The 17,957-nt window shown below is 47.0% G+C and overlaps 1 protein-coding gene across 2 annotated transcripts in view; it reads left to right on the top strand.

Annotated features, from left to right (window-relative positions):
- The window catches only part of KIF26B (kinesin family member 26B), a 422,711-nt gene that overhangs the window by 361,618 nt on the left and 43,136 nt on the right, over positions 1–17,957 (top strand). For both annotated transcript variants that reach the window (XM_045796283.2, XM_087859572.1), the window contains one exon: positions 4,026–4,185. In XM_045796283.2, the coding sequence (XP_045652239.1) occupies positions 4,026–4,185 (160 nt within the window). The remainder of the gene's footprint in view (positions 1–4,025; positions 4,186–17,957) is intronic.

Raw genomic sequence — 17,957 nt, 5'->3', positions numbered from 1 at the left:
CTATTCCACTGATTTCTGCTTTTATGTTCATTCTTTTCCTTTCTGCTATTTAAGCTTTGCTATTTTTTTTTATAAGGTGGAAGCTGAGATCATTGTTGTGAGACCTCTGTTTTCTAACAGAGGCATTTAAGGCTATAAATTTCCTTCTCTGTAATTCTTCAGTGGTCCCACAAATCTTCCTCATTCACTTAAAAACACTCTCTAATTTCCATTTTGATTTCCTCTTTGACCATAGGTTATTTGGAGCTGTATTGTTGAGTTTCAAAATACTTGGGAATTTTCCAGATATCTTTCTATATGGACTTCCAATTTAATTCCATCATGTCCGAGAACATACCATGATGTGAATCCTTTAAAATATGTTTAGACTTCGTTTATGGACCAGAATATGGTCTGCCTTGGGATGTGTTTTGTGTGTATTTCAAAAGAATGTGTATCCTGCTGTTGGGTTGAGTGCTCTATAAATGTCAAGTGGGACAAGTTGGTTGACCGTGTTTTCCAAATCTTCTAGATCTTTACTGTTTTTTTTTTGTTTTTTTTTGTTTTTGTCTACTTGTTGTATCAATTCTTAAAGGGTAATGTGAAACCTACAACTATAATTATGGACTCACTCTTGGAGTTCTATCAGCTTTTGCTCCAAGTATTTGAACGTCTGTTATTAGATGTGTGACTATTTTTGATTGTCAGGACCTCTGATGAATCATCCCCTTTATGAAATGTTCCTATTTGCTTCTATTCACACTTTCTGTCTTAAGTTTCTTTTGTTTAATATTGATATAACCATTTCAGCTCTCTTACGGCCACTGTTTGCATGGTACAGCCTTTCCCACTCTTACACTTTTAATGGATTGTTGCTTTATATTTGAAGTGCATTTCTCCTAGGGCTCACTCTTTTATCCAGTCTGACAATTTCTCCCTTTCAAATAAGAGTATTCAGACTATTTACATTTCATGTAATTATTGACATGGTCTGGTCCAAATTCTTATTTTTTCATAGGTTTTCTATTCAATGTATCTGTTCTTTCTTTTCCTTTGCTTTTTTGTCTGCCTTTTTTGGACTTAATATTTGTAAGAATTTCACTGTATATCCTTTGTTGGATTAATAGCTATAACTCTTCACTATTTACTGATTGCTTTAGGCTTTATAGTATACACCTTTAAGTTATTACAGGCTGGGGGCACCAGGTGACTCAGTCGGTTAAGCGATTGCCTTTGGCTCAGGTCATGGTCTCCAGGTCCTGGGATCGAGTCCTGAGTTGGGCTCCCTGCTCAGCGAGGAGCCTGCTTCTCCCTCTCCCTCTGCCTGCTGCTCCCCCTGCTTGTGTGCTCGCTCTCTCTCTCTCTCTCTCTCACAAATGTATAAAGGCTTTTAGAAAAAAAAGTTGTTATGGTCTGCTGTCAGGTAATATTATAGCTCTTCATAAATGGAATAAGAACCCTGAAATGGAGCACCTCCATTTCCTCACTTCTAACCTTTGTGCCATTGTCGTCGCACTTTTAAATGCTGCATATGTTATAACCCACACATGACGGTGTCCTTAGTTTCGCAGCCAATTATCTTTCAAAGAGATTTAAATAATAGGGGGGAGCGTACATTTACTGGCATAGTTCTGATTTCCAGAGCTCCTCATTCCTTTGTGTAGATCCTCTGTGGGTTTGCTTTCGATAAATTCCTCCCGCTTTTTTAAGTCTGAAAAGTCTTTTTATTTCCCTTTTGCCTTAGAATGATACTTTTGTTGGATATATTATTCTAGGTTGACAGTTTTCAGTACTCTAGAGATGTTGCTTTGCACTCTTCCCACTTGTATTATTTCCGACAAGAAACCTGCCGTCACCCTCACCTTTGGTCTTTGCACGGAACCTGTCTTGAAGACTTTGTTCGTTATCACCGGTGTTAGGCAGTTTGATTATGATGTGTTTTCGCATAGTTTCTTCGTGTTTCTTGGGCTTGGGACTCGTCGAGCTTCTTGCATCTGTGGGTTTATAGTTTTTATCAAATTTGGGAAGGTCTTGGTCATTATGTCTTAAAATACTTTCTCTCTACCACCCACTGTGTCGTCTTTAGGCTCTCCAGTTACACACTTATTAGGCCATTTGAAATTGTCCTACAGCTCTTTTTTTTCTATGTTTTTGTTTTTATTTTTAAATTTTCTGTTTCATTTTGGATAGTTTCAATGACTTTATCTTCAAATTGACAAGGCTTTCCTTCTGTAGTGTGTAATTTGCCATTGATCCAGTATATTTTTAAACTCCTAGTTTTCAGCTCTGTACAGATGCAGTTTGTCTTTTAATTATTCCATGTCTCTACTTTTTAAACATTTGAAATACTGCCATAACTGGGTTTTTCAGTTGTTTGTTTTGGTTTTGAGAGAGTGGGAATGCGTGTGCAGAGAGGTGACCAGGCATAGGGAGAGGAAGATCGAGAGAATCCCAGGCAGGCTCCGCACCCACTGTGAGCCTGATGCAGGGCTTGACCTCATGACTCTGAGATCATAATTTGAGCCAAACTCAAGAGTCAGACACTTAACCAACTGAGCCACCCAGGCGCCCCTGAAATACTGCCGTAACTATTTTAATGTCTTTCACCGTCAATATTTAATATCAGTCAGTTCTGCTTGGTTTCAATTATCTTTTCATTAGGAGTCTTTTCTTTGCATGCCTTCTTATTTTTGATGGCTGCTGGACATCTTTGTATTTTGTAAATATTCTTACGTATTGTTTTGGGATATAGTTATTTGTAAATAGTTAGATCCTTTCTGGTCTTTTAAGATTTGATAGCCGAGACCTGGTCTGTGCTCCTCTAGGGCAAAGTGTTCCCCACTGCGGAAGCAAGACCCTTCTGGGTCCCCTACCCAATGCCCTGTGAATCTTCAGGTTTCTAGTCTGGCTGTTGGAAACAGGCATTATTCCTGGCCTCGTGTGAGTGCTGTGTGCTATTACCTCTAATCTTTCCAGGTGGCTAACTCCCCAGCTGCGTGGTTCCCTCGCATGCCTGTGCTGACCAGCACTCAGTTGAATACTTGAGGGGATCCCTGCAAATCCCAAGTTCTCTTCTCTCCAGTACTGTCCTGCCAGCTATAGCCACCTTGGTCTCCCTGGACTCTCCACTCTTTCTTCAATTCTGGTGGTCCCTGCATTCCCCCTGAGCTCCCCTGAGGCGCAGCCTGGAAACCCTCTCGAGGCAGTAAGCTGGGACACAGGCAGTGCTGACCTGGCTTGTCTCCCACCTCCCAGGGATCACTGTCCTTGACTGCCTGATGTCTAGTGTCTTAGAAACAGCCGTTTTATACATTTCGTTTTTAGGGAAGACCATCGATCTCGTCCCTGTGACTTCATCTAGGCCAGAAGCAGAAGTACTTATGAGCAAGTTGCTTACTTTTCTGAACTTATGTTTTCTCAACTCTTTTTTTAAAAACAAACAAGAGTATTCAGCTTATGGCTTTACCGTGGGGACTGAACGAGACTGTGTATGCCCCCCCGGCACTTGGTAGATACTCAGCGGATACTTGGGTCTTCCCTTGTCTCCGCCCCTGGTTGTTACTTCTTCCTGATGTTACCTTTGGTTTATCATCCCAGTTCCAGCTGAGCTTTCGGTCAGGGGCTCTGTGACGATCAGCCGAAGCATGTAATCACTCCTGGGCTATTCAGCTGCAACTCCATCAGTTTCAGAATTCTACTGAATTCTGTCCAAAGGACATGTAGGTGCAAACCTTAACCTCCTCTTACTGGACATTTACCCTCTCTGAAATCTCTCCCAATTCAACCTACGGGAATGACTCGTTTGTTTGTAGGATGGACGGCAGTAGGTTTTAGGTCGGTGACGTGTGGTGGACAGCGTTTAGGAGGACTACGTGATTCGCAACCTGGCATGATTTTGTTGGGGTTTCCTACTAAGTCATGAAGGTCACCCTTTTCCTTCCCCTTTTAGCTTTCCCGCAGACTTCCAGGAGCTACCTGGAGGACAGACGAGCGAGTGTTTGCCAGCACTTAACCGCCTCTCTCTTCTCTTGTCTTCTCCGTGTCAGTGTCTGGAGGCCGCAGTCGTCTGCACCTCATTGACCTCGGCAGCTGTGTGAAAGCTCTTAGCAAAAATCGGGAAGGAGGCTCAGGGCTGTGCCTCTCACTGTCCGCTCTGGGCAATGTCATCCTGGCTCTTGTCAACGGCAGCAAACACATCCCCTACAAGTAAGTGACCCTTCCACCGGATGAATGGGCTGGGGTAAGCATGGTGCTGGGGCTGGGTGTGGGACTCTCGGTCCGGGGACCTCTTGGGAAGACGCACGCGACAGAAGGGCAGTCTGGGCGGTTTGTTCTTTCCCCAAACCAGCCTTTGCTAAAGATTGTGTATCCCATGATCTTACAAATTCAAAAGCTGTGAAAATACTTCCATTTGCCCCAATCCTGACTTCGGGCTGCTCAAGTCAGAGAAAATAGGAAGTTATCTGGATTGGGGTCTCCAATCACAGTGGCCACCGGTAGGTCATTGCCACCATCACACAGCAAGAGATGACACCAACAAGTGGAAGATTGAGCTACCCTTCCGTTAAGAGTTAGGCCGTCCTGTTTAATCAACAAAAATACAGGATACCCAGGAAAATTTGGATTCCAGAGAAGCAACAAATAATTTTTTAGTAGAAGTATGCCCTGCAGTATTGCATGGACATTTGGGAATCCTGTATTTTATCTGGCAGCCCTACTTAGGAGAGCTCCTAAAGCTTGGCATTGCCACCCACTGTCCCGTGCAAATGTTTACTCCACTCCCAAGATCCTTGCCCTCCTTCCGTTATGTTCCAAGAGGACGAAAGTGGAGTTGTCCTGTGCCTGGAATGGCCAAAGACTGGCCATGTCATCCGTGCTCACGAATGACTCAGTCCGGGGCTGCCACCCCTCACCATCCCCAACTCAGCTCTGCCCCTGAACAACGTGGTGATGGTAGTGGGTGCTCCCTGCTTGTTCAGGCCCCCGCCAAGTTCCAGCTGCTTTCCTCACGAGCTATCCGAACCTTCATGTGCCATAAACTGACGTTTAAGCTGTGTGTCTTCTCTGCGTCACAGGATATGAGACTCTGAATGGTATGTGTGTGAAAGTTTTTTGTAAAACTTAGAACCCTGTAGCCAGTAATTCATAATGATCCTCTGGTTGAGTCTCTCCTGGGAGGAACACCTGTGGAGTTGCCATGAGGATTAAGCAAAGGTACATGGGTTTTTGTTGTTGTTGTTGGTTGGTTGGTTTTATCTATAAAGTCAGGCAAAATCTAAGTCACTGTTGTGTGGGAGGAGAAAGGTGAGTCGGGCCGTTTGCTCTATGAGTGAGATTCGGGACGAGTCCTGCGCTGTCCTCCCCTCTGCCTGAAGGTGATGCCCACGCTGTGATTTACTTCAAGAGGACCATTCTTAGACTGACTTCAGGAGTTTAAATAGCAGGTATAATCCTGTCTGTTTCAACTCCTGAAATTTGAAAAACTCATTGGGTAAACCCCGAAATGGTTTTCCCAGCCCTTGTGAGGACCCTTTCCTAGGAGAAGAAAATTGCAAGTTGAAGGTTTATAAAGTTTTATTCAGTATCCTTTCTGCAGCTGAATAAACTCATCCTGTAATTACAAGAGAGGAAGGGAGGGCGGCTGGAAGGAAGGAAGGAAGGAAGGGAAAAGGAAAAAAAGATCTGAACTGGTACCATCAGGGCTGCAGACTTAGAAAGCATACTGGCCTCAGTGGGTTTCTCTGTCCATAAAAAGGGAAACATGTCTATTAACATTTACACTGTAATCTATTCTCACAAAATTCAAAATGCCATGTTTTAGGTCACTGATTATTTTACTTCTATGTGTCTCGTGTCGTTTCTGTGGAGTGACTTGCTTTTAGGATGTCAGTAAATACTTGTTGGATTGGTGATGGGGGGGTGGATGAATGTGACATGACTTCAGACAAAGTAACTTCGTTTTGGTTCTAGTTGAATTTCATTGTAAACAGACGGGAAACATTGGGAATTGTGTCTGTTAGTAGTTGGAGGCCAGTTGTCAAATGAAACCTGTGCGGCATCAGCCAGTCATGCGCACCAGACACCTGCTCCCCGGGGAGGGCTGACCCAGTGCGCACCTCCACCCACTGTTCCCTGCACCCATCCGTCGGCTTCACCTCCAGGGTCTCCTTCCTTTGCACGCTAGCTCTGTGGGAGTGAGGATTCTGTTGTTTGTATGTCTGAAGGAAGCACAGACTTAACATAAACTCCGTGTCTGCTCAAGACAGACTGGTCCACCATCAGGACCCTCCTGGAGATATGGCGAGCCACGCATGGCTCGGGGCTGGGAAACACGGTGGCCTGGCCGTCCTCCCCAACACCCTCGTTTACCATTGACTCGTCTAACGTCCCTCAGTCCCTCACGCCCAGCTTCATGTTTGAGCCTGAGAAGACCCTGCCGTAACAGCGCCTCGGCATATGGTCAGTATGTGGCCTCTGCAAATCACCTTTGCAAAGTGACCCATCAGCTAGAATCTCTCCTTTTTCAAGGTCCCGGCAAAGAAGGCAAAGATGTACTCGGATCCCCGAGCCAGGCGGTGGCAGGATCAAACTGCATGGGTTTCCAGGGCTCCGAGCCCTTGGCAGCACTGAGCACTCCTCGCCAGGGTGCTCCCCCAGCCTCATCAGGCCCCGGAATAGATGAACTGCCTTCGCTGCGCACAGCATGGGGCTCTCAGCTCCGCGGGAGGGCTCAGATATCTTTTATCAATTCAGTCAAGGCTCCAAAGCCCCATTATGCAGCATTTTGTTAGCATACTAAACACCTTTCACGTGTCAGACCTCTTTTCTGGGAGGGAGGGGAGGTTCCCCGCCCTGGCAGCTCTCTCTCATTCTTGCTCACTCAGAGCAAACACCAGAGAAACCAGACTCCACATGCCTTACCCTCCCCCACGGAACCCCACTACCTCTTCATTTGTCACCCTGGACAACTCTGCGCTCGGAACCGGCATTACTTGTGTTGGCTTCTGGGAAATTAACTGGAATGCGCACAGAGGGGATACCGCCTGTCCTCACTTCTCTTCATCGCCCTCTCAGACTGTTTGTCATGTGAGCAAGCTCGAATGGGAGTTAGGAGTCATTACCCAGCCCAGGCACCCCCGTGGGCACCTTACAGGTGCCCTGAGCGGTTTTGACTTTGCAGATGACTTTGCCTTTGTAGACGTCAGGCAGGCGCGGAGCGGGCTCCCAGCCTCACGGCCGCACGGCGCAGGCTTGCCGGCCCATCCGAGTGCTACAAATCAATACTACATTCAGAAAAGCACGCGGGGGGGCCGGGAGACCACCACCGACTCCAGCCCCCTCTTCAGTGCCACACTAGCAGGCTGCACATGTTACTCTCCAACTCGGGGGGACGTCCTGTCTAGGGAAAGCCGTGGCCGTCCCAAGCATCTTGACAACGGCTTTGTGGATTCCGCTCCAACGCTCATCCCAGCCATTTGCTGTCACCCCGCCCCTTCCTGGGCACCCACGTAATAGGAATCTTCCCATTTGATAGATGAGAAAAAACAAAAAGGCTGAGGCATCGGAACGAAGTCCCATGCCAGAACCCAGTATCGTAGACACACGCCCCTGGACCCGGCCCCCAGAAGGGCTCCCACAAGTACCGGTCCGTGTGGGCTTAGCTTTGGCCTGTGTGCTGTCATGTCCCAACCCATCTGCAGGCTCCAGTCTTGCCAGAGACTCGGACATTCTGACCTCCACCCAGTCTCTCGATAGAGCATTCTGGGTCCCTTTCAGCTGTTGTCTTACGACGGGTACAGACCCTTAGGAGACCTACCCTCCATAGTGAAGCGTCTGTTTTCATTTACAACTGTTACTCCATTTGGAGAAAGAATTACTTCAATAGGCCAAATGATCTTTGCTTATTTGCCAACAAGATGCTTGTCCCCCGTTTCCAAACACCAGATACTGTATAACGTCTTGGTTTCCACTTAACAAGAGCCTCTTCCATGTCGTGTCTGAGACTCTCTTCCCAAGTCAGCTTGAGTCAGAGCTCTGTATTACGGTCCCGTGAAGGAAGGGGTGCTCGATGCCTTTCTTCAACGGGTTTGGTCTGTGGTTCCAACCAAGACCTACTCCTCGTTTATTCGCATCAGACTGACCTGGCTGGCGTCACCGAACCTTCCCCTTCTCTGTGGCAGTGGGGCCTGAAGCGGGCTGTTCCTGTGAGCTCCACCCTGAAAGCCAGCACCACCACGGAGGCCACGTCGAGGGGCCTCTACTCCACAGAAGCAATCAGAAGCCCGCCGTCAGGGTCTGGGATGGGAGCACATTTCCTCCACAGGTCCTAGTGAGGTCGGACACCAAGGCCATACTAAGAACGGTCCGCATCAGAGCAGCTCCTTCAAGCTGGCGAGCAGCCCTGGAAACTCAAAATCAAGCCTGTGACTTGTGGAGAAGTGACATTTCATAAACAGAGGCCGCGTTTCCAGAATGTCCACACCTCTTCTCCCCTGTGAGGGGGTGGGGTGTGGAACATGAGGGTCGCGCCGGCGGCCACAGGCCTAAATCCAGGCGGCCTTTCCAGGCCTTGCTTCTCTGAAGAAGGCAGACTTACCTCTTCCTTGCTGGGAGAATCCTTTCTCCCAGCAGCCGCTTAATCTCTGCTCCCCCCAAACCGGAGACCCCCTCAGTGTCCGGGAAACTCGGGAAGGGTGCCAGGGATTGATATTACCTACAATATTATTTCCCCGTTCACACGGGAGATGAAGGGTTTGTTCAAATGTATATTATTTATACTTAGTATGAAATTAAATATTTTCCAGGAAAAATGTGAAGGAATAATAATTCCCCAGATTTACTGAAGATAGCACGGAATAGAAACTCTGTAAGAATCTTCCTGTGAGGCACGCGCGTGTGTGTGTGTGAGAAAGAGAGAGACACACGTACTTAGCAACCTTTAAATGTACGTTAATGCTATGTTATCTCTTCCTGATTTGCAGGGCGAACATCAATTTAGAACTATTTGCACAAACTCCGGGTACCGGTTTATAGCATTCCCTGTTTAGAAATAAAATAACTAAAGTCTCTGGTTGCCAGGCAACCAAGCAATGATAATTCTTATATTACTGCTTCAGAAATATTCATTTTTATACATTTTAATGACTGTTAGGATGCAGAGAAAGTGGGTCCAGAAAAATCACAGGACGTAGACACCCCCCCCTTTTTTTAATGAAATTTAAACGTTCTTTCTTCTGTTCTTCCTAGCTCCCTGTACTTCCCTGGCGAGGGCTATCTTCATATTCAATCATGAGTATTTCCAGAGATTGATATTATTTTCTTAAGAGTTTAGGCAGCCAGCACTATGAGTAAATGAAGCCTGCCAGGTTTTTCCAGAAACGCACAGGTCACTCAGGGAGAAACGAGGCCGTCTGGGAATCAGGTGGGGTTCAAGCATTGGCTATTTCTCCCCTGGTCTGGCACACAAACTCTGTACATCCCCCTTTTTGCTCTCAAGAGGGCCACTTTTTGCCCCCTCGTCCGTGGCTCGTCCCCATTGGATGATGGGTCACGTGCTTGGAGGACCGGTTAGAAACTAGGAGATGTCCTCGCTTCCCTCTTGGTTCTTCAAGTGGTTTCCTTCCTTTACGTTCCATCCTGGAGATGACTCATGAAACCCTCTTCTCTCCAGATTCTGAACCAATTGGCAAATAGTTACAAGAGTACGACTGGGAATTAAAACCGTCTGTCTGCTTCATCCTGGCAGAGTGCAAGGAGGTCCCCTGTCCCTCCACAAACCAGGCGCCAGGACCCACCCACGGGCAGAATCAAGCGCACAGGGCAGTCACGTTCCTGGACAGCCACACGGCTCAAGGGTGTCAGAGAAAGTGTGACTTGCAGGGAGGGAGGGAGACAGACAGACAGACAAACAGACAGCATTGGGCTGGACCTGCCCAGCCTCACTGGTCAGCCCTTTCTTGTGCCGTGGGAAGAAGTGAATAAAAGGGCAGGAAGAAAGGTGGTAACTTCTTTTCTCAATCTTTCCAAGGGGATAGAGGTTCCTAATTCGTGGACTTGCCGTGTCATAGGGAGAAGAAGCACATAGTTTCTGATACTTATTTTCTGGTTCTCCAGGAACATCCTGGGTGGTTAGCATGGCGCACGAATGAGCTCTGCATTTCGCTTATTTCATACTGGGAGCGTAACAACGATAGCTCAGAGTCCTTGCTCTCTGACTGTTCCAGATGCTTGGTGGGCGTCATTCTGCCAACAGCCTTACGACACAGGCACTATTGTGAGCGCTCGTGTTACAGATGGGAACCCGGAGACAGGTGGGATAAGTCACTTGGCCATGCTCGCACAGCTGGTGGGTGACAGCCTGCTTCCCTGCCCCCCACCATGCCACCGCTTCCTCGCACGGTGTCTGGACCGCAGGGCGCTCCGTCAGCATGGCCTGCAACAGCAGATGAGCTAAGACAGTAGGTCCTCAAGCATGTGTCGCCGATTGGAAGTGAAGGCGTAGTTCCAAGGAGGGGGGGCCGGCTGTGGCTGGCGGTGCGTGCAGGGGCAGCGACCAGGTCTCCGCCTTGTGGGGATGGCCACAGGCAGGCAGACCCCCAGAGCCTCGTGGCACTGGGCACAGTGGAACGGGGGGTGGGGGAGGGGGAGGGAAGGGTGTCTGCGCCACTGAACCCAAATCAGAAATACCAGATAGGAGTGTGGGAATGAGTGAGACGCTCCTCACTCTGAATCCTGGCACCGGGCCCGAGGTCGAAGGTCGGAGAACAGGGCCTGGGTTGCCCTCCTTAATGGCGCTCAGTGGGACTCCTATTCCAGCCAGAACTATCGGACAATCTCTGTAAAGTGTCACAAGGCTTTTGTCTCTTAATTTCTGTGCTCCTGCCTGTTTGTGGAGCCTTTCCACCGGCCCAGTGATGGGAGAAGCTGAGACCGTGGGGCTCTCTCAGGCTGCCCACGAGACCATGTCCGGCCTCTCTAGTTTCTAGGAGGTGGATGTTTCTAGGAGGTGCGTGGAGGCATTTTTGGGTAAAGAGATTCCCGTCAGAATAGGAGAGGTTATCACCCAGCCTGCATCTTGAAGGTTTTCGGGGCACGAGAAAGGCAAGGAAGGGGGTAGGCTGTAGGGGAGAGTGGCAGCCGGCTGTCCGGGCACGGGGGAAGGAGCTGCCTCCAACACCAGGCTCATAAGAGCAGCCGTGGGGGTTTCCACAGCCGGCAGACAAGGGAGTCCATCTATCAGCTAGAATTTGGGACGTTTCTTCAGGCTTGGCTCCAGAAGAACTATGTAGTCACGTGCCCGTGGGTTCTAAGAGTTGGCCTGCAGCATGGGCTGGGGGGCCAATGCTGAGCTGTGAGTCCTGGGGCGGGTCCCCTTCGCCGGTCCCCCCAGCCTCCCGCTCCCCTGCCTCTGGCAACCACCTGTCTGTTCTCTGTATCTGAGTTTGGGTTTTTAAATTCCACATATAATTAAGATCATACAGTATTTGTCTTTCTCTGTCCGACCTCTTTCTTGTAGCATAATGCTTCAAGGTACATCCCTGTTGTCATAAGCGACAGGGTAGAACTGTTTCATGGCTGAATAATATTCCATTACATGTCTATGCACGTGTGTGTCGGGGGGGAGGGAGTATGTATAACATTTTCTTTATTCTTCCATTGATGGACACTTGGCACCATCCTATCTTGATTGTGAAAGGCCAAGTGGATTGTAATTACCTTTTGTTAAAATGGAAAGCTCATAAATTGATTCGACAAGAGTCTCTATGCCTAATACAGGGGTAGGTTTGCTGGCTGATACCGACATTTCATTTAAGACCGTCCAACCCAATGGACTCTGCACAAAGACTTAAGCACGCGAACGTCTCTACCTACAACTTCCCTCAGTGAGTCCCCTGAGCCTGAGGGTGAGTGGGCGTTGGGGGTCAGATGCTGCTGCGCTCTCCGTTGTATCTGGGTATCCCACTGACCCCGGGTGGGATTCAAATCTTTAAAGATACAGACTTTTCATGTAATATGGCCCTTAAATATAAGGTGCTCAGCCAGAGACCATGATGTGTTCCTATACTGAAACAAAACTCGGCCATATTGGATCTCACGCGAGAAGGGTTTTCTTCCAAAGAGATTTTCAAGATGAAGCTTGATGCTACAAATTTCACCCTAGGCTTTCGATCCCAAGTGATACCTAGAGTTTAGCTCCATTAATCACGGAGCTCAGCGCTGTTCTGATCAGCAAGCTGGATTCTGACCCAAAGGACCTGGCTCGCGGTGTTCTAAGTCGGATGGAGGCTACCAGGCATGTAAGAAACAATCTGAGAAATACTCAGCAGAATATCTCTGAATTCTTCTACCCGTGTAGTCCTTCAAAAATACTTATGGGACCCCTACAATACGCAAGGCACTGGATGCAGCAAAATAACACAGACGATCTCCCCTCTCAGACGACTTACGGTCTAGCGGAAGTGCAGACGGGGACTCACCAGGTCCGACACCTGATAATACGTGGGCGCCGGTTCTCACCCAGCCCCGTGGGAGGAAGGGCTGAGTTAGGTCAAGGGAATGCGAAGGACTGCAGTGAAGACTGTGCGGGTGTGGTGACTCCAAAGCCCTCTGCTCGTCCACACCGCTCTTTCATTCCCGCACGTGCCAGCTTTGTCAAGTGTCCCACAGCCCATCCTTTAAACACCTGAGCCGTCTGCGGCTGCCCTGTCATCGGCCGCGGTGATGTCGATCCTCCTGATGCCCATCATATTATGATGGGCCGGACGCGGGACTGCGAATCTGCTGCTAATTGTTACCTTTAATGATAACTAATCATCGTATCACCAGTCGTGCTGCTACTGGAAGAGAACAGCTGAACTGGGTCGTTCGGGGCCAGCGCACCCAGAGGGCCCCGTGACCGCCCAAGGGTGGCCAGATTTAGGCACAATTAGGCACTAGAAGCGAGGGGAGCATACAAATGAGTTGGGGCTTAATTCATTAAGAAACTGTCTTGAATGTTAACAGACCTTCAATCAGAGTCTCCAACCATAAATTCTCACCTGTTTCACAACTGGTTCAGGCTCAATTGAGCATTAATAGATTTTTTTTGGTCCATGCAAATGAGGTGATAGTTTGTGTAATTGAACAATTTTACACAGTTACCGTCACGGAGCAGCTTGTATCAAGTCTTCTGACGTACTAGCAATTCTTTAACACAGCTGCGTTTTGCTTTAATCTACTCGAGAGAACTGGAGGTTTTAGTGAATTTGTTAATAATTTAAAGGATAGTGGACTTTAAGAGACTGGACAACATTCAGTCCTTTGGGGGCAGCACCGCGTGGCTCTTCATTTCTGTCTCTGCACCAACTTTCTCTTACCCTGCCCCTAGCAGCAAGATCAGGACAAACTGCGGGGGGGGGGGGGGAGGTGGCTCTAGGTTTGGGATGAAAGGAGGGGTTGGGCCCCCGTTTGTAAGCATACATCTCCTAGTTCTGTGCCGCCGTGCCCGTTTGTCCGAGGGTCACACGTGTGTGTGCGCTCGAAGCCAGCGTCCGCCCCTTCCCACCACGCGTCCAGCTTCCTGCACCCGGGCGCCTGGGCGTCTGCGCACGGTCTCCTGCACCGAGGACCGCCTGCAGGTGGTTCTGAGAGTGGAGAGCACTTGTCTGTCGTTTCTGGAACGAGTTCACTACCCCTCCCTCGGGGAAAAGGCCATGCGCCGTTTCCTTCTGGGGATGCTCTTCGGTGAAGGCAGAAGTGACCGTAGTGTCCCGGCCCTCCACGCACCTGCCAGAATGCCCTTTTAAGATGCAAATCTGATGTCACCCCCTTCTGGAAATCCTGCAGGGCTTCTTGACGGCTATGGGATGGAGTTTAAACCCTTTTATGGCACGTGAAGCTCTTCATCGTTGGGGCCACACCCACCTTTCCAATCACGGAAATTGCCTACAGGCTCCCGAACCCCCGCGGCCTCTCACGGCCCCCAGGCTGTGCACACGCTACTTTTTCTGCCTACAAAGGGCCTTGTTCATTTGTTCACTCACTCATTCATTCATTCAGTGGTTATCAAGAACATGCCATATTCGATACGGTCCTGGATCCCCTTCTTTAGCTAGTGACTTTCTGCTCGCTTCCCTTACCTGTTTTCATTGTGAAATCTGCCATTTACACAGACGTAGAGACACACCTGCCTGCTCTACAGACTAACAAACCAAACGCCCGTGTGCCCAGCACCCAGGTTAGGAAATAGAACATTTAGAAGGCCTGTGCTCTTCCGGGACTACGTCGCCCTCCCGCCTTTCCCTGAGGTGACCAGCTCGCTGCATTTTGTGTTTATAGTTCTCTAGCTTGCTTTACACTTTCACCACCTAAATTTGCATCCATAACAATAGATATTGTTTAGTTTTGTCTGATTTTGAACTTTACATAAATGGAAACGGTTTTCTCGGCTCTTCTCAAACTTCCTTTTTTCAACCAATATTTCATTTCTGACATCCATATTGATGTGCGGAGCTAGAGTTTATTAATTTTCTTTGATGTATGATTTTTCCATTGTCAGAGGATATCACAGAGTATTGGTTCTTCTGTTGGTGGATTTCCAAGAGATTTTTAAAAATTGGTTGTTGAATTTTGTCTAACCCATTTCTGCAGCTAATGAGATGATCACGTGGTTTTCTGCCTTTAATCCTTTAATATGGTAAATTACATTAATCAATTTTTTAATATAAAAAATCCTTGCATCCCTTCCTGCTTATTCTTGAAGGCTTACCTCAAATATCATCTCCTCTGAAGCCTTGTCTGATCTCCTTTCCTTCCTCCCGCTTCTTTGTTCCAGAAAAGTTGTTTCCCTCCTATAATCCCCTATGGTATTCTGAAGGTATTGTATTTTAGGCACTGATGTTATATTTTAATTATTTGTTTGCATACTTATCTCTCCTGTCGTATGAGCTCATCAAGATAATGATAGGCCTTTTTTTTCAGGTTCCTTATTTTTGCGCTAATTTGCATTAAATCAACCTGATTGAAACCCTTTTTTTTTAAATTGAAGTAGAGTTGACACACACTATTACATTAGTTTCAGGTGTAGAGCATAGCGATCCAACACGTGTGTACGCTATGCTGGGCTCACCACACGTGTAGCTGCCGTCCGTCACCATACAATGCTATTTCAGTACCATCGACTACATTCCCTGTGCCATGACTTTTATCCCCATGACTTACTCATTCCATAACTGGAAGCCTGTGTCCCCACTCCCCTGCCCCCGTTTTGCCCATCCCCCACCCCAGCAATCATCAATATGTTCTCTGTATTTATGAGCCCGTTTCTGCTCTGGTGTGTTTGGGTTTTTTTTTAGATTCCACATATAAGTGAAATCCTATGGCATTTGTCTTTCTCTAATGGACTTACTTCACTTAGCATAATGCTCTCTAGGTCCATCCATGGTGTTGCAAATGGCAAGATTTCACTCTTTTTTATGGCTGAGTAATAGTCCATTGTGTGTACACCATATCTTCTTTATCCATTTGTCTATCGACGACACTTGAGGCTGCTTCCATATCTTGGCTTTTGTAAATGATGACGCCACAAACATAGGGGAACATGTATCTTTTCGGATTTTTTTCCTTTGCGTAGATAGATACCCAGTAGTGGAATTACTGGAATATATGGTATTTCCATTCTTAACTTTCAGGAACCTCCTTACTGCTTTCCAGAGTGGCTGCACCAGTTCGCATTCCCACCAACAGTGCAAGACGGCTCCCCTTTCTCCTCATCCTTGCCAAGACATGTGATTTCTTGTCTTTCTGATTCTATCCATTCTGACAGGTGTGAGGTGGTATCTCATCGTGGTTTTGATTTGTGTTTCCCTGATGATGAGTGATGTTGAGCACCTTTCCATGTGTCTGTTGGCCGTCTGCATGTCCGTTCTGAAAAAAATGTTTAGGTCCTCTGCCTATTTTTAAGCAGATTATTTGGGATTTTTTTTGTGTTGATTTGCGTAAGTTCTTTATATATTTTGGATATTAACGCCTTATTGGATATGTCATTTGCAAGTATCTTCTCCTATTCAGTAAGTTGCCTTCCCATTTTGTTGATGGTTTCCATTGTTGTGCAAAAGCTTTTTATTTTGGTGTAGTCCCAATAGTTTGTTTTTGCTTTTGTTTCTGTTGCCTGAAGAGACATATCTAGAAAAATGTTTCTACGGCTGATATAAAAGAGATTACTGCCTGTGTTTTCTTCTAGAAGTTTTATCGTTTCAGGTCTCACATTTAGGTCTCTAATTCATTTTGAGTTTATTGTGTATGGTGTAAGAAGTGGTCCAGTTTCATTCTTTTGCATGTAGCTGTGCAGTTTTCCCAACACCATTTGTTGAAGAGACTGTCTTTTCCCTGTTGTATATTCTTGCAAACTTTGTAGTAGATTAATTGCCCATATAATCCTGGGTTTATTTCTGGGCTCTCTGTTATGTTCCATTGATCTATGTGTCTGGTTTTGTGCCAGTACCATACTGTTTTGATTACTACAGCTTTGTAGTATAGCTTGAAATCTGGGATTGTGATGCCCCCAGCTTTCTTCTTTTCTTTCTCAAGTTTGCTTCACCTATTTGGAGTCTTTTATGGCCCATAAAAATGTTAGGATTATTTGTTCTAGTTCTGTGGAAAATGCCATTGGTATTTTGATAGGGATTGCACTGAATCCCTATATGGACATTTTCACAATTTTGATTCTTCTAACCCATGAGCACAGAATGTCTTTCCATTTGTGTCGTCTTTAATTTCTTTTATCAGTGTTTTATAGTTTTCAGAGTACAGATCTTTGTAGTAACCAAAAGGTGTTTTATTCTTTTGGTGCAGGTGTAAACGGATTTTTTTTCTTAAATTCTCTTTCTCTTCATTCTTAGTATATAGAAATACAACCAATCTCTGTATGTTTATTTTGTATCCTGCATGTTTACTGGATTCATTAATTACTTCTGAGAGTCTTTTGGTGGAGTCTTTAGAAGAACGCCACTTCTTCTGTAGCAGATACGAGTCAGTCATCGGCCTTCAACATCTGCCTTACAACCCGGATGGGGCTTTATCATTGTCATGATCAGTTTCTTCAGTGGCTGAAAGGACAGTCTCTCTTGTGTAAAGCCCAGGAAAGTGCCTTTAGGCCCTTCCCATTTCTGGCTCCCTGAGTCTCTCCCACCATAGGGAATGGACAGATCCACAGTCCAAAGCGCTTGACGATCAAATTCTGAAAAAGCAACACTCCCCACTTGATTTCTTACTAGAAAAATGAGACCCTTCTTGACAATTTCCTTTGGAAAAGGAGACTAGCCACCTTTAAAAACCATACAATTTGGGGTGTCTGGGTGGTGCAGTCAGTTGAGCATCTGAGTCTTGGTTTCAGCTGAGGTCGTGATCTCATGGTGAGACTGAGCCCTGCGTCAGGCTCTGCACTCAGCACAGAGTTCGCTCGAGAGTCTCTCTCCCTCTCCCTCTGCCCCTTCCCCTGCCCTCGCTCTTGCTCTCTCTCTCAAATAAATAGATCTTAAATAGTAAAAAATAAAAACCATACAATTTGACCTTGCCAAAGGCGCTCCTCACCAAAGTAATTTATTTGAGTCTCTAATTTGTAAATTCAAAGGACCACATGATTATTCCTCTAAAAGCCTTCTGGATGGAGTCCAAATCACCCTCTTGTCATTAGTCCTCTGTTCAAAGACCCATGTAAGGACGCCCTTGACATGGTCTTGGAGCCGTGGGTGTTGTGCTGAAGCGTGAGCAGCGAAGCTACCTCTCTGAGCGTTTGCTGAGCACGAGTCCAGTCTGTGCAACACGAACCGCCTGTTAATCGTCACGTGAACCTTAGAGGGAGAGGCTGCTGTTCCCTCCTTTCTGTAGATGAAGACACTGAGACACAGAAGGACCTAGCAAATCACCAGCTGTCCCGGGTGCAGTAACTGGGACGCTAGGATTAGAACTCGGGTAGTTTGGCTCAAAGCCCGCCCTTCCAT

This window comes from Ursus americanus, chromosome 2, assembly GCF_024610735.1.
Source record: "Ursus americanus isolate L20-20 chromosome 2, mUrsAme1.1.p, whole genome shotgun sequence".
NCBI lineage: Eukaryota > Metazoa > Chordata > Mammalia > Carnivora > Ursidae > Ursus > Ursus americanus.
This window is presented reverse-complemented; position numbering and strand designations above follow the sequence as displayed.